Source organism: Musa acuminata, chromosome BXJ1-1, assembly GCF_036884655.1.
Source record: "Musa acuminata AAA Group cultivar baxijiao chromosome BXJ1-1, Cavendish_Baxijiao_AAA, whole genome shotgun sequence".
Taxonomy (NCBI): Eukaryota; Viridiplantae; Streptophyta; class Magnoliopsida; order Zingiberales; family Musaceae; genus Musa; species Musa acuminata.
Window position 1 is genome coordinate 12,407,940 of NC_088327.1, and position 14,639 is coordinate 12,422,578.

General features: G+C 40.0%; 2 protein-coding genes across 6 annotated transcripts; one reads left to right on the top strand and one right to left on the bottom strand.

The window, feature by feature from the left end:
* Positions 1-581: 581 nt before the first annotated feature.
* On the top strand, positions 582-6,638 carry LOC103990311 (uncharacterized). 5 transcript variants are annotated; one of them, XM_009409400.3, is made up of 11 exons: positions 582-1,070; positions 1,596-1,670; positions 2,351-2,404; positions 2,637-2,715; positions 2,831-2,952; positions 3,897-3,980; positions 4,172-4,255; positions 4,398-4,549; positions 4,782-4,932; positions 5,488-5,847; positions 5,942-6,638. In XM_009409400.3, the coding sequence occupies exons 1-10, from the start codon at positions 642-644 to the stop codon at positions 5,773-5,775; spliced, it is 1,518 nt and encodes a 505-aa protein (XP_009407675.2). In that variant the 5' UTR covers positions 582-641; the 3' UTR covers positions 5,776-5,847; positions 5,942-6,638. The 5 variants fall into 5 exon arrangements, with proteins under 5 accessions (XP_009407675.2, XP_018682619.2, XP_065039916.1 ...); XM_018827074.2 differs by having other exon boundaries at positions 6,373-6,638; XM_009409426.3 differs by having other exon boundaries at positions 798-1,070; positions 1,600-1,670.
* A 1,279-nt stretch (positions 6,639-7,917) lies between these two features.
* LOC103990302 (probable glucan 1,3-alpha-glucosidase) lies at positions 7,918-14,636 on the bottom strand. The gene is made up of 6 exons (XM_009409389.2): positions 12,897-14,636; positions 11,912-12,185; positions 11,698-11,833; positions 9,195-9,405; positions 8,889-9,095; positions 7,918-8,552 (listed from the first exon to the last, which is right to left on the bottom strand). The coding sequence occupies exons 1-6, from the start codon at positions 14,496-14,498 to the stop codon at positions 8,184-8,186; spliced, it is 2,799 nt and encodes a 932-aa protein (XP_009407664.2). The 5' UTR covers positions 14,499-14,636; the 3' UTR covers positions 7,918-8,183.
* Positions 14,637-14,639: the final 3 nt, after the last annotated feature.

Sequence of the window (14,639 nt, forward strand, 5' to 3'; positions counted from 1 at the left end):
TAGTATTGATGGCCCAACTTAAGCCCAACAAAACATAAGGGCTATTTGGGTCCATCACATGAATTCTTCAATCAGTAACTCTATTTTTTTTACAGTTTCAATTATTTTTTTTATCAAATTATTAGTTTTAATTAACTCATTTAGTATCATAAAATATATATTTTTTTTATTTTTATTAATAATATAATATATATAGGTGTATATTTGTATATATGATAAATATTGAGGCTCTTATGCACACAATATAAAATCAGTGGTTCTAGTTTGAATCATTAAAATTTTATTATAAATAATTTAAATATAAAAATATAAATTTTATTTTTAATTTTTTTAATAAAAAATAAAATTATATTTCAGGAATCAAAATTGAATTATCCAAAGTCAATTTTTAATTCTGATTTTATTTTTTTAAATCTCCCAAAGGTAGGAATCGAAACTGAATCGTCTGAGTCAACCCGGTTCGATTTAGAACTAGTGAATCGCAATACCGGTTCGATTTCAATTTTAACCCCGGTCGGTTCAGATTCGAACCAAACAATGGTCGGGCCTGTTGCCTTTGTTCTTTCCCTATCCGTTTGCCTCTCTCTATCTCCGTTGAGCACACCTTCTTGGAGAGGACCCCGAGCGGCTTGGCGACCGCGATGCGTAGAGCAATGGCGACGCTACCTCTGCGACTCCCCTGCCTCCCGAAGCTTGTCCATCTAAGAACCCCGTTTCGCTTCCCCTTCCTCCCTCGTCCTCCTCCTCCTCAAGCCTTCTTCATATCGCCTCGGGCTTCCTCGATGTCTCTTGCTTTTTCTCCTTCCTCATCTTCCTCCACTTCTTCTTCTCTTCCGGTCCTCACGTTGCCGCCGCCGCCGCCGCCTCCTCCTTCCGGACATGCTCCGCATCTTCCTAGCGTCTCCTCCGGCGCCGTGGATCTCGAGCCGTACCTTGGATGCTCGATGCCAGGGAGGCGGCTCAGGGTCGCCGTTCTCCTCAGCGGTGGCGTCGACAGCAGCACCGCCCTCCGCCTCCTCCACGCCGCGGGGCACGACTGCACCGCTTTCTATCTCAAAATTTGGTTCCAAGTATGCTTTTTTTTGTACCCTTTAGACACTCTTCTCGAGGAACTAACTTAGGATTTTAGGTGTCTAATTACTTAAGTTTTGAATCTTGTAGTTCCTTTCTACTTTGCACTTTTCACCGTAGTTTTCTAATAGTACACACCGACGTAATCGCAAATCGAGGGCCAGCGATGATTATATTTCTCAAGCGACAAAATGTCAGTTAAATAGGTGGTCTGGCCATTAATTGCTCATCGACATTCAAAAAAGTAGTCAAATGGTTTTTGATTCTCTTGTCAAACACGGGGCCAGTCAAGTGTTTGTTATCTGATATCCAAAATGTTGCCTATGCAAGCAAGTTTTGTTCTTGTGATGGTTAAAGGCGGTCCAGTTTGGTTTTGTAATTGTAATTTGACAGTACACAATTACCAAAGTATTGTAGAAGACAAAATTTTGGCAATTAAGTTTTGCAATTATTATTTTTTATGTAATAGGCATTCTTTAGTCTAAATGAGAAACTCAATAGTGTTACTAATACTTATTTTGTAGGAAGACTTTCAAAACTTTTGGTCTGAATGCCCATGGGATGAGGATTTGAAATATGCAAGAGCTGTTTGTGATCAGGTGAGATGCATTTTGTTATGGGACTTTGTCTATCAAGATCAGCGGTTGTTGGTGTACCCCAAATTTTATGAAGCTTCAGTTTGGTATATTGATGTCGTGCCCATCAACCTGGTGTATTCTCTATATCTTGAATAGTAACAATTCAAGGCTGCCCTTTAGCAGTTCCAAACATTTTCCTTTAAAGAATGCCTATCTATAAAATATATGGATTGCTATGCTTAAGCTGCACTATTTAAATCAATTGAGTGATTTGTACTTGAACTTCCTGTCACCGAATGCTACTTATCTGTTGCTACATACATAATTAATGAATGCTAGAAACCAAATGCTACTTATTGATTGCACCTGAACTGCAACTCTAGTAAACAATCCAGGAAGGTAAGAAGATTTGGTATAGTGAATAACCTCAGTTTTCAACAATGGTGCTTTGCAACTATGATATAGCTAACTTATTGTGGTCACAATTTTAAGGACAAGTCTTGACAAAGTATCATAAAATTTGTTTATCCTTTGGTTTCTTTTCTCGATTCAAAGCAAAACTATTCCGCCTATTTGTGCCTCCTTCCTTATTTGGACATGATTCATTCACTTACTGTAATCAAGAACCATGTGATCCTAGGAGTGTATTTTGATTATTTTATAAAGGGCTTGGAATTATATGATATCTTCCTCTTATACAGGTTGATGTGCCTCTGGAAGTGGTGCATTTGTCAGATGAATATTGGAACAATGTGGTAAGATGGCCTCTCCCTGCAGCCATTAGTTAGTATCTATGCTGTTGAGAGTTCATTTTTATGACTATTTATTAAACATGCAGTCAAGGAAAATAATGTTTCAAGATAATGAATTATTTTTCTAGCGAACATTGAAGTGGTGAGGGTCCAAAAGAATATTTGTCTTGTTTATTACCTGAAGTGTGATCTTTTTCTCTATTGAAGTTTAATGTTTTTGTTGTCTTACTCTTAGGTATGTCACATTATCAGTGAGTATCGTAGTGGCCGAACCCCAAATCCTGATGTTCTTTGTAACACAAGGATTAAATTTGGTATGTTTCATTTACAACTGACAACTTATACGCTGTGGAATTTTTAGCCTCATTTACAGAAGCCCTTTTCTAACTGATTGTTTAATTGTATAAAAAAAATTGTTCTATGGTTTAGGTGTTTTTTTGGAGGACATTGCTAGTATGGAGTTTGATTATGTTGCTTCAGGACATTATGCTCATGTTGTTCACTCATCTTCAGAAGATGGACCTTCCATTTTGAAGTTGTCAAAAGATTTGGTACCATGCTCAAAATTTTTCTTTCTTCATCTGTACACTTTTGTCTTTGAACATTTGTATGACAGTATGGCTTCAGTTGATTATCATTTGATCACTGGATAAACATGTCATTGGTATACTAAGGTTATAAGCAACACTTGCTATGCTTCAATTTTTTTTGTTTTGTAACCAGCTATACCACAACCTACAAATGCAAGATTGCAGAGCATAGACACATATCCTAAAGGATATGCTGGTTAAGACTAAGAAGTGCTTCTTCTGCAACTTGAAGTGTAGAAGTCTCCACAAACATTAAATGATTGTTTGGCGCAGGACTCTTTGGTTGCAATTGAGTAATTTTAACTAGAAATTTGAGCTAGAAATCCTTTACATTTCCGTAGCCTTGGCACCTTTAAGTGTATTTTGTTGTTTAGTGGTCTTTATCATCTTAGAATTGTTAAAAGTTGTTTGATAGAAGTTCATTGCATTTTGTTTATTCACATGATTTTTATTGAGATCACATGAATAAGCAAACTATCATATCTGATGGGACTAAAAATAAGGATGTATCTATTTTAGTTTATGATGCAGATGTATCTATCAAAGCTTCAAACTGGTTGATAACTGACTTGTTTATTTGTGTGATAGTCACTAAAAGCTGATTAGGTGTTGCTCAGCTCCACCATAACTAAAACAAGGATGTTGAACATTTGAAATCCAAAAAAAAAACATAAAATTCAAAATTTTGCTAGTGCAAATGACAATATTAAACATTTGCATTATTGTCTTATTTTAATTATGTTTCACTTGTGCTATTTAAGATAAGGTTAGAAAGTATTGATCGATAGTAGTATATTTAATTTCTCCATTAAAGAATGAAAAAGTTGTGATTAGCAGCATTTAGATTCTTTTTAGTCTCTTTTTCATCCATTTGAATTAATTTGATTACGTACTTAATACTGCAGATTAAGGATCAAACGTATTTTCTCTCCCATCTTTCGCAGTCTCAGCTCAAAAGGCTTCTTTTTCCACTTGGTTGCTTGAGAAAGGTTAGATAGCTCACGTTTTCTTGAGATATGAAATAACAACATCCAACATTTTTTTTTTATGTCATTGTATAATATTTACAATTTTCCAATCTGCAATCCCTTAAATGTGTGATGCACCTTCATGGTCAGCATGAAGACTGAACTTTCCCACTTTTACTGTTTTGTAACTTGTATTCTGTTGAATTAAACAGGATGAAGTGCGTAGGATAGCTAATCTTATGGACCTTCCAAACAAAGATAGAAAGGACTCTCAAGGAATATGTTTTCTTGGAAAGGTAACAATGCCATACTTTCATATGCTGTATTAGTGATGAACTTTAGTTTATCTTGAACCGGCATTTATTGACATCATATTTCATGGATTTTTCATAAGAGAAGCTCTAGAATTTGGTGTCTGATTAACCATTTTAAATGTAGGTTAAGTTTAGTGAGTTTGTTGCAAAGCATATAGGGGAGTTGGAAGGCGTATTGCTTGAAGCTGAAACTGGAGATTATCTAGGAAATCATCATGGATTTTGGTTCTATACTGTTGGTCAGCGCCAAGGCCTGCGGCTTTCTGGAGGACCCTGGTTTGCAATTTTGCTTAACATACTTTGTTTGTTGATGACCACTGTGTCAATTTAGTCTCTGGAAAACTTCTGTTGTATGCATTGAACTTATGATAGAAATGTTTGTGGTTCCTGTCTTCCTGACCTTAAGAACTCACTATATTAGGAAATTAAACAAAACTATTTGTCATCAACAAGAATTAGTATGTTTAATTGGATAATCCAATTACCAAGATTACTTACATTGTTGCAGGTATGTTGTTGAAAAGGATGTGCGGAACAATGTTGTATTTGTATCAAGAAACTACTTTTCGTTGGATAAAAGACGGCGTACATTTCATGTTGGATCATTGAATTGGTTCAGTGGTGCACCTCCTGAAAACACTGAGCAACTACAGTGCAAGGTAAAAAAATAAAAGAAACAAACAAGAACTGGTTTCTTACACCTGCATCGTTATATTGCTAGATTTGGTTGCTTCATACATTGTATGCATGTCTTTTCTGTTTGTAGATTGTACAAGAAACTATTGTTAGATGATCAAATATGATGGGTTGCTTTGTGTTCCATAGTATATGGTATTATTTTTGTGAAGTTTTTAATATTTTATCTAGATTCTAGCATGTTAGTGTTCAGTTCCCTGGATGACATGGTATACAAATTCCATGTTGTTTGATTTGATTGGAACCTTTTCTAGGATGGTAGGGAAGAAAACCACGTGGTCTTGTTTAGAAGCATTGATAAATAAAAAATATAGTAATGCAAGTATGACACTTGTTTCCAGATATCCTTTGCTTTATAAGATAGCCTTATGCATGGTACATACATAGTCTGCTTTGGGGGGCACAAATTGACCTTTTTGCATTGAGCTGGAAATGCATTTTAGGGGAAAATTAGACAAAATAAAGAAAAAAAAAATCCAGTTTATGTATGCATATTGACCAAGAATCTTAATCATCAGGTTCGACATGGTCCTGGTTTTTATGACTGCAGCATTATGGCAGTGCCAGGGATAGATGGTGATGAAGATAATTTGGTGGTGCATCTATCTGAAGATGACCAGGGCTTGGCTGCCGGACAGTTTGCAGCTTTCTACCATGGTGATGTCTGCATAGGTTCAGGTGTTATTATGGATTCTTGGGATGAGAAGTGCTTCCCCATTTGTTCAAAGGCTTTGGAGACTGCAAGGATGGAAGATAAGTCAAAACTAGGGAAACCGGTCAGGATAATGAACCTGGATACCCGGTAGAGGTTCTACTGAGTTGATCGATGTTCTATGATCCGGAGATTGCAAGCATATTACAGAATAGCTCAGAATCAGGTATGGACTTTTGAAGCCCAATGTTTTCATGTTTCGTTTGAGCTTGCGTCATCAATACATATCATTATTTCTTAATTTCCTCATATTTCTTCAGCAAGTAGGGAGTTGTGCTCATGGAGACAAACATAGCCTCTTGTTGTAGCTGTTATATGTCATGTCAGTTGTCCACAAATCATGTGATATCGTGGACTAAATCAACCGTAGATGATGGTAGACTGGAGGCATGGGAAAGAAGAGGGTGCACATGATTTGGAAGTATCATTTCTGTCGCCGAAAAATGTCTACTAATGAGTCATGGACCATATCTTGGTTATTTATTGCCAAAACTGGTAATTGCAATTGGAAAATGTGGTATCGGTGACACCTCTTAACTGACCTTGAGAAGAAGTGCTATATGGAGACTTGCATGTTTTTTATGCAAAAGCCAGTCATGCATCCTAGAATGGCTGTTCAAATTATGTGTTGGACTCAGTTGAACATTTGATGATGCTATGTGTCAACTAAGATGGAGTCTCTCATCAACAGGAACTGATCAAGGATTGATACCAGCAAGCATCTGAAGCAGTTTGTGACCTTGTTAGAGTCTCTTCATCCAACCAGGAACAGAACCTTTGATCTTCTTTGTTCATATGTACAGTACAATATAGTGAACTCCATGCATTGTTTGTTTATTTAGGGATGACCTGACAATTAAGGCATGCCATTTCTTCTTTGCATCTGTCTGTATACTACAAAGGCCATATGCTGCCTCCTTGTGGTGTGCCACCAAAATAAGAATTTCTATTCACCAATCAGTTGCTTTTCAGGTTGAAGAACATTTTTTATTTTATTTTATTGACTCTGGTTGATGCAAAATGCAGGAGAACAAATACTGCAGCAAGGAGGACAAATTATTGGTCATGACCTGTTCTTTCTCTTCCGAGTAAGACATAAAAGCTGAGATCAAAACCATCAAATCACAAGAAGAATTCAAGTGGATTCATTGATCATTTTATTTGGGGAGGAAGATTCAAATCTTTCTCTCTTTTCTTTTTTTCTTCTTAGTGACCCAATTCCCACAAAGTCAACAAGCATAATCTTTTATTCATTAAAAGACATATGATGTATCTTCAAATAAATTTTGCATCACAGACACACAATCAAGAAGTTCCTCTAAGAAATGACAATCTTTCTTACCAACACCGCATATATTATTCCTTAAAAGACCTTAAAATTATATATATATATATATATGTAGGAACTCAGTTCTACCGAAGGCAATACGATACAAGAACGAGAATACGACGAACACCGAGCCTGAAACGTAGGTAAGCAGAGGAAGAAGACTCCGCCGCCTCCCTCAGCAGCGCCTCGAAGGCCTCCATGAACGGGCTCAGCCTCCGCAGCGAAGGCACGTACAGCGTCAGCGGCGCCGCTGAGAGCGCCACCGCCAACAGCAGCTGCAGCATCTGATGCTTCAGGTCTCCTCTGCGACAATGCCCGCGGCAGCAGCAGCACTACACTGCGAACGAGCGATGGGACTCTCTCTCTCTCTCTCTCTCTCTCTCTCTCTCTCTCTTATGCGGATCGGCGGAGAGAAGAGGAGGCAGCTTCCGGACGCCCTCAAGTTTGTTAGGTAGAGAAGAGGAGATGCTTGGGGATCAGTGGAACTCACGTAGAGAAGTATGGAGGCGTCCTCAGGTTTGGTAGGTAGGGGTTGACCGGCAGATGCCGCAGCACTGTTGAGGAAAACATGTAGCTTTAGCTATTGAATGAGGAACTGACAAGGGTTGACTTCAATGCTTGGAATTCAAGCGCAAATTGTTGCCCAGTATGAGAATGCTGTGTGTCCAATCATAACAACTTTAATTTTCTTCTTTTTTCTTTTCTTTCGCCAAGCACACTAACTAATACTGTCTATTGATAATATAATTATCAATAAGATTATTATCTGAAACCATGATCATTGACCAAATTAAAAACCTTAATTATAAGTATGATTCATCTTACCAATCCATATGCATGCAATAAATCCAACAGGAAATTTCCAGGATCACATATGCATGAATAAAGATGTGAACATAACCCTGCTTGACTTGTAACTCATACCTGAACAATACTGATATTAACTAGATCAGATAAGTCATATACTCGAGCATAAACAATGTGACTTGTATCAGAGAAGCATACAGAGAACAAAGTCAACTCTCCTGCAACTTGGTATGCATCCATGAAAATGATTTGTTGGGCCATAAAACATGCTCATAAATAATACGACCTGTGTTCTCCTCTTGAGAGCGAGGTAAATCTACTAATGTCAACTCATCATCCAGCAAAATTCACTAGCTGCAACACCATTATAATATTCTCAGAGACCAGTCGTCGGTGACGCGAACATTGGGTTTCCTGATAGTGAGTGCAACCGGCGGCGACGCCCTCCGGAGGGTGAGTGGACCTAGTTCGATGTTCGTTTCATGATTTCCTGGTTCGACCACAGCTTTTTTGGCGCCGGATGGCAGTCCGAGAAGTATGATTCTCTCCACAGTGCAATCTGTGGAAAATTTCTTGTCGCCTACGTTGGAGGGGCGAATGTCTATCGACGTTAACTTGCGATCAGTGAATATAAAACGCCGATGGATGTATGCCCCCTGCTCAAAGTCATAGCTTTTGCCATCATCGATGTAGAGCTCCCCTTCGGCAGCGAGTGAACCATTAAGGGCTATTACCTGCTCACACAAGATAGCACCATATATCACTTGCAGAAAATAGATTGAAGAGTGTACTAAGTTGATAAGATCATGATGGCAATACATGAAGCAAAATTTAAACTCAATCATTCCAACTTGAGAATGTTATATTTTCCTTTATGGCATTTACTATAGCAATAGCAAAAAACATCATAGGAACACTATAAACCTATGCAAAGGAAGCTTGTGGTTTTCAAGCCTTTAAAACCTGTGTAAACTAACCTATTCTTTCATCACAATTTGCAGCCAACCAGATAAAGGACACATAAAGGATTTGGCAGGTAAGAGAGAGCATTTCATTGGTAATAAGCATACCAGAGTGTAAGGGTCGTTCACCATCTGGGTGGAACTGCGCCTAAATCTGTCCTTTCTCGGTATAATAGTACCTGCTCTCTGGAAACTGGGTATGCTGTCCTCTGAAACAGCCAGTTTGTGGGAGACACCTCCATCAAACTTGACTCCATTTCTCAAGTTATACCATGATGCTCCAGAAGGCAAATAAACTGATGCTGACTTTTGATCCTGTCCAGCAACAAAAGAAGATCGATTCTCCTTAAAAACTAATGAAGGAACAAATAAAAGAACTTGTAGGACACATACAGAGATAAAAATCAATAGTACCTTTTCATAAATCCCATGGACTAACAAACTTGAGCCAACCAGAAAAGCTTCACCATTATCATACGTTTCTTTGTCAGAAGGAAATTCCAACCACAAAGGGCGCATAACAGGGATGCCAGTAACAGCAGCCTCTCTGAATAGTGTGTAATAGTATGGCAACAATGAGTATCGAGTGTGTATTGCCTCTCTCATCAGAGCAGTGTTGTGCTCTCTGCATTGATTAGACAGAAAATATCATGCACTTTTGTGTAAATATATTTCCATAACAAACATCAGATACTGCACAAATCTATGATACATTACAGATATGTTGCTGAGGTGTCCATTTTAGGATGCTACTAAGAAGACATGAGAAATCATTAGTAAAGAAGTTGTTCCATTTATGAGTTAATTGCCTTTAGAACTAGGAACCAAAACTATGCAAACCATGACTCCAAACTAAGGATAGGCATTATTCCAAACAAGTCTATAGAGAAAAAAAAAGGGAAATCATAACAAAAATCTTTTAACAAAAAAAATTATGCAATTGGACAGCTTCAGATATGCCACAGAAGCTGGTTACCATGATGTAGGGCATACAAAAGCCCTGAATGTAAAAAATGCTCTTTAACTGCTACTCGTTACAAGAAACAATTAGGTACTACTTAAAGATCCTTAAACCACAATCGAAACTCAAGGAGTCTCCTTGATGTCCACCGTCCAAATTTGGTATAAAATTTCCCAAGACAAATTTAGGTTAAAAAGCAGTTGCCATGTAAAGGAAAATTAGCAAAGAGGAAATTCTACCTTTTTGCTTGCAACTTAAACTCATGCAAATAAGAAGATACTCTCTAAAATTCCTCTATAATTAGGCTAGAAGAAGCAAAAAATGACAAGATTTACCACAGGGACCATGGTTTACTTCAAAGCGCTGACAGAAGTAACACAAACCCCTATCCTACATATTTCTGCAATTAGAGAATTTGTCCTATCTCATTAAATATCTGACAACCGTGTAAGCAAGAGATAGCTTCAATGCCAGGCCAAACCAGAAACAACATTCATCCATCATTCACAGAACAATACAATTTTGTGCATATTATAGTATCTAAATAGCAATGATACATAGTGCACAACTTGATTATAGAAGCCATTTGCACCACCATTTCAGGATGCAGCGATGACAAGACCACCATGGTTCACCTCAAGGTGTACCATTGTGTTATCTTCAAATATCAAGCCATGGGTTAAGCTTTATCCATTGGATACACCGGACTAATTGAAAAGTGTGGATCTATTATTAGATTCTACATAGTTCGATTTAGCTTTCAAACAACGAACTGTATATTTCTTAGAGGTTTAGAAGTATGGCACATGTAAAAGGGAAACAAAACCTTAGTCATTTGATTTTCCAGTGCTTATAACATATGTTGATCACTCAACTAGCCAACAGAAGTGAATTTTCATATAATCATCTGCATTAAGAGTTGAAAATTCATCGTTTTTGCTCTTCTTACCTGCATGTAGTGTATGCTATGTACCACACAACCAATAAAGTGATTCCAGAAGACCTATATCCCTTGTGTTCTTATTCTCTCCTTCTGCTCTCCCTGTTCTTTTTTTCTTTGTCTCCATCGCTGCTATTTGTGAAAAACATGAATACAATTTAAACCATAACCGCATCGCATTGCCCATTTAGATCCTTTTCCTCATCTCCAAATTTTTGTTCTCTCAAATGCTAACAAAGTTAATCCACTGTATATTATAACTAGGATCAACACTCCAATCTATCTGATTGATATAACAGCAGACCCAATTGACCACTTCCAAAACCATAAAGCTTCGACCTCAAAGCCCGTTTTCTAGGATCCGGTGCAGAACCTGCCATACCCGTTTTTTACACTCAGGTCCATTCCTTGAATTTTCCTTTTATACCATAATTGAAGACGTGGCTCAAACACTTCTGCTGCTTTCCTTGAAGTTTCTAAGCCACTGGATAAGAACCCATTTACCATGGTTTGAACCTGGTTCCATCATTTATCCTCAGTAGACCTAAAGATTAAATCCTGCCTAAAATGTACGTCAAGGCTAGGCTAAGCTTGTGTCATTATTTTACTAAGCATAAAAACAGCATTAAAAGCTAGGCACAAAAGAGCCTTCGATTAAGTCTACTTGAAACTAGCCAAACTGCAGCATACAGCATATTAAGACAAAGGGTTAATAATGAAGGCAAAATAACACATCACAAGAAGTGACAGTGAAAACACGATAAGCATTTGACTCATCAGCTTTATTCATGTTGGCCGAACAAGATAGTGACTCTAAATGCTGGAGCCATAAAAGGTAATGAGAATCTCCAAGTAAGTGCAACAGAAAGGAGCATGAAACCCTAGCATTTCAGTTGAACAGAATGTATAACAAAACTGGCTTAGTTATCACAAATAAATCAAGTATGATCAGCAGACAGAAATTCTGCAATTAATATAGTATCTGGGTTGTAGATGAAGACAGTAATCATGAATACCCAAATAGCCAAGGCTCTCGTCTCTTGGTGTCATGGTGAGCATGAGCTCTAAAGAATGGATAATAAGCACCAAGCTGGTACCATCGGACTAACAAGTCATTTTCTGGGTTGCCAAAAAACCCTCCAACATCAGCACCTGTGACATAAGTTTATTTTAGAGCATCCAGGTAAACATGCAATACACATCCATAACCAACTATTAAAATTTACTCACCAGAAAATGACATGCCAGCAAGACCAAGGTTTAGAATCATCGGAACCGAAACTCTGAGATGGTCCCAATCTGCAGAATTGTCTCCGGTCCAGATTGCACCATACCTTTGGCTTCCAGCAAAAATAGCTCTCGATAAAACAAACGGCCTGTCTTTTCCATTACCTCTCTTAAAGAGACCATTAGATGTAGCCATATGAAAATAGTAACCATATGCATTGTGTAATTCCCTGTGCTCTACGCCTCCCATGTGTATAGCATCCCTGGGCATGGTTACCTGAGAAAAACTGATAATTATTGCTTTTCAAGAGAGTTTAACATACTTGCAAGGAAAAAAAGAACTTTCTCTTGAAGGTAGAATTTGAACATTAGTTACTATTTAGAACTGAACAGAAAAGGTCGTTTCACAAAGATGGTTGATAAATTAATCTTTAATGTGGAACTCAAGCGGAAAGGTTATGGATATCCAGCGAAAAAAGTTCTTAGGTCTTGGAAATCTACAATAACACGAAAAGTAAACAATAACATGAGTATTTTGATGTATAGAGCTTCCAAGTAAATGCTCCTTTTTGTTAATTTACATCCTATTTAATCAATCAGCATGAAAATCAAAACTAGAGTTGAATAAAGACTATGTGGTGCATCATCTGGAAAGGTGAACGTTCCTCTTTCACTGCAATTGCAAATTGAAATTGGTCCTCCAAAGTAAAACTGTGGCTAGATATGTGAACATACAAAATTAATTACTCATGCACAAATAACAACTAAAAGCTACTGAGTTACCAGAATCATATTCTGATTTAAATGTTATAATTTCAATAATCTGTATTCTGTAATCTACGATGCTCCTAATGCATAGCCTAACCTTCCAGAAAATCTCCATAAAGCACTTTGTCAACAGCAGAAAATAGATGTAAATGTTGTATATTTTGGACAGAGTGGCTGATCCCCTTCTAATAAACGTAGAAGGGCCACAAATTGACATTACCTCAGGACCATTGAAGACCGAAGGCTCGTTCATGTCATTCCATATGTACAATGATGGTGTTGAACCTACATATTCCTTCAAAGAGAATTTCTCAGCCCACCACTCTCGTATCTCTGGATTCAACATATCAGGATAAGACGAGGACCCTGGCCAGCACCACCCATCAAAATCCTTCCCTGATGCATCTTTCACATAGTAACCCTTCTCGGTCGCTTCTTTGTGCAAGTAAAATGAATCATCCCGCTTGATATGAGGGTCAACAATCGTTACCATGTGCCTCCCCTTGGCAGCCAACTTGTTCTGCATCTCCTCTGGGTGTGGGAACAACACTCGGTCCCAAGTGAAGTATCGCTTCCCATCAGCATGGTCGATATCGAGCCACAAGACATCATAAGGTATATCATGCTCATCGAACCCAGCATCCACAGCTGCAACATCCTCCTCGTCCCTGTAATTCCACCTGCATTGGTGATATGCCACTGCAAACTCCTGCGGCATCGCCTGAGTCCCGGTGACCGAAGCGTACTGCCGCAGCACATCCTTCGGACCTGGACCGACAAAGAAGAATGCATCCACGACTCCAGCCTCGCTCATCCAAAATGTGTCGACCCTCCCTGCGTTTGGCGCGGCCGGATCATCCCATCCGGGGGCGAGAACATCAATTTGCATCTCAGCAGCGTTGAGCCAGAAGAATCCTGACGTCGAGCGGGTGCCGTGCGAGAGCATAAAGGGGATGGATCCGTAGATCCCAAAGGGGGAATCATGGAGGTACTCGAAGACATCGAGGTTGAAGAGACGGTAGGGTTCGGATTCATCGACTCCGGGACCTCTAGTCGGACGGAGGGATAGCGACGTCGAGGCATGCTCCGGGATCCCGTAAACGAAATCGGCGCCGTGAAAGGAAACGTCGAAGCTTATCGACTGAGGACCGTTAGGCCGCGAGTCGGTGTGGCTGCGAAAGTTCTCCTCCCAATTCTCGTCATCTTTCTTGGCCCTCAACTGCTCGAAATCGAACAGCCCGTGAGAGTTGAGCGAGAGGACGGGCTCGCCTCCAGATCCAGCGCGACGGACGACGATCTGGAAGGGATCGTGGCGGAGGACGCCCTCGAAGCCGTCTGCGAGGTAGAAGGAGGTGGCGGACGCGCCATCTGGGGAAAGACGAGAGAGCCAGAGCCGGCGGTCGTCGAGGTTGGGGAGGAGGACGTCGGGGAGGCGGAACCGGCGCTTTGTGGTGGGGGCGGAGGAAGGGTCCTCGTCGATCTCGAGGCGGAGGATGCCGCCGCGGTATACGGAGAGGCGGAGGAGGAGAGACCGCGAGCTGGCGTCGTCGCCGTCGGCGGCGGACGGGTCGTCGTCGGTGACCTGGCGGAGGGTGGGGGCGGGGACGAGGCGGGCGGAGACGGCGCCATCTGAGAGGGAGACGTCGGCCACGGAGAAGGAGGGGAGCGAATTGGGGGCACGGCCGCGGGCGCGCTTGCAGAAGGGGGTCTGGCGGCAGGAGCGGAACTCGTCCTTCTTCCAGGCGGAGGTCAACGAGGCCAAGAAGACTAAGAAGATAAGAAAGATTAAGGCGTCCGGAGATCGGCGATTCAATCCACCCATGGTGGACGGGCAGCGGAGGCGGATGCGGTTGCGGACGCAGAGGCGGCGACGGTGACGGTGACGACAACGGCGGCGAGACCGGAGGATTTATTCCTCTGAGAAGGGTTAGTAGTCTCGTATTGAAAAATGAGCTTCAGTGGA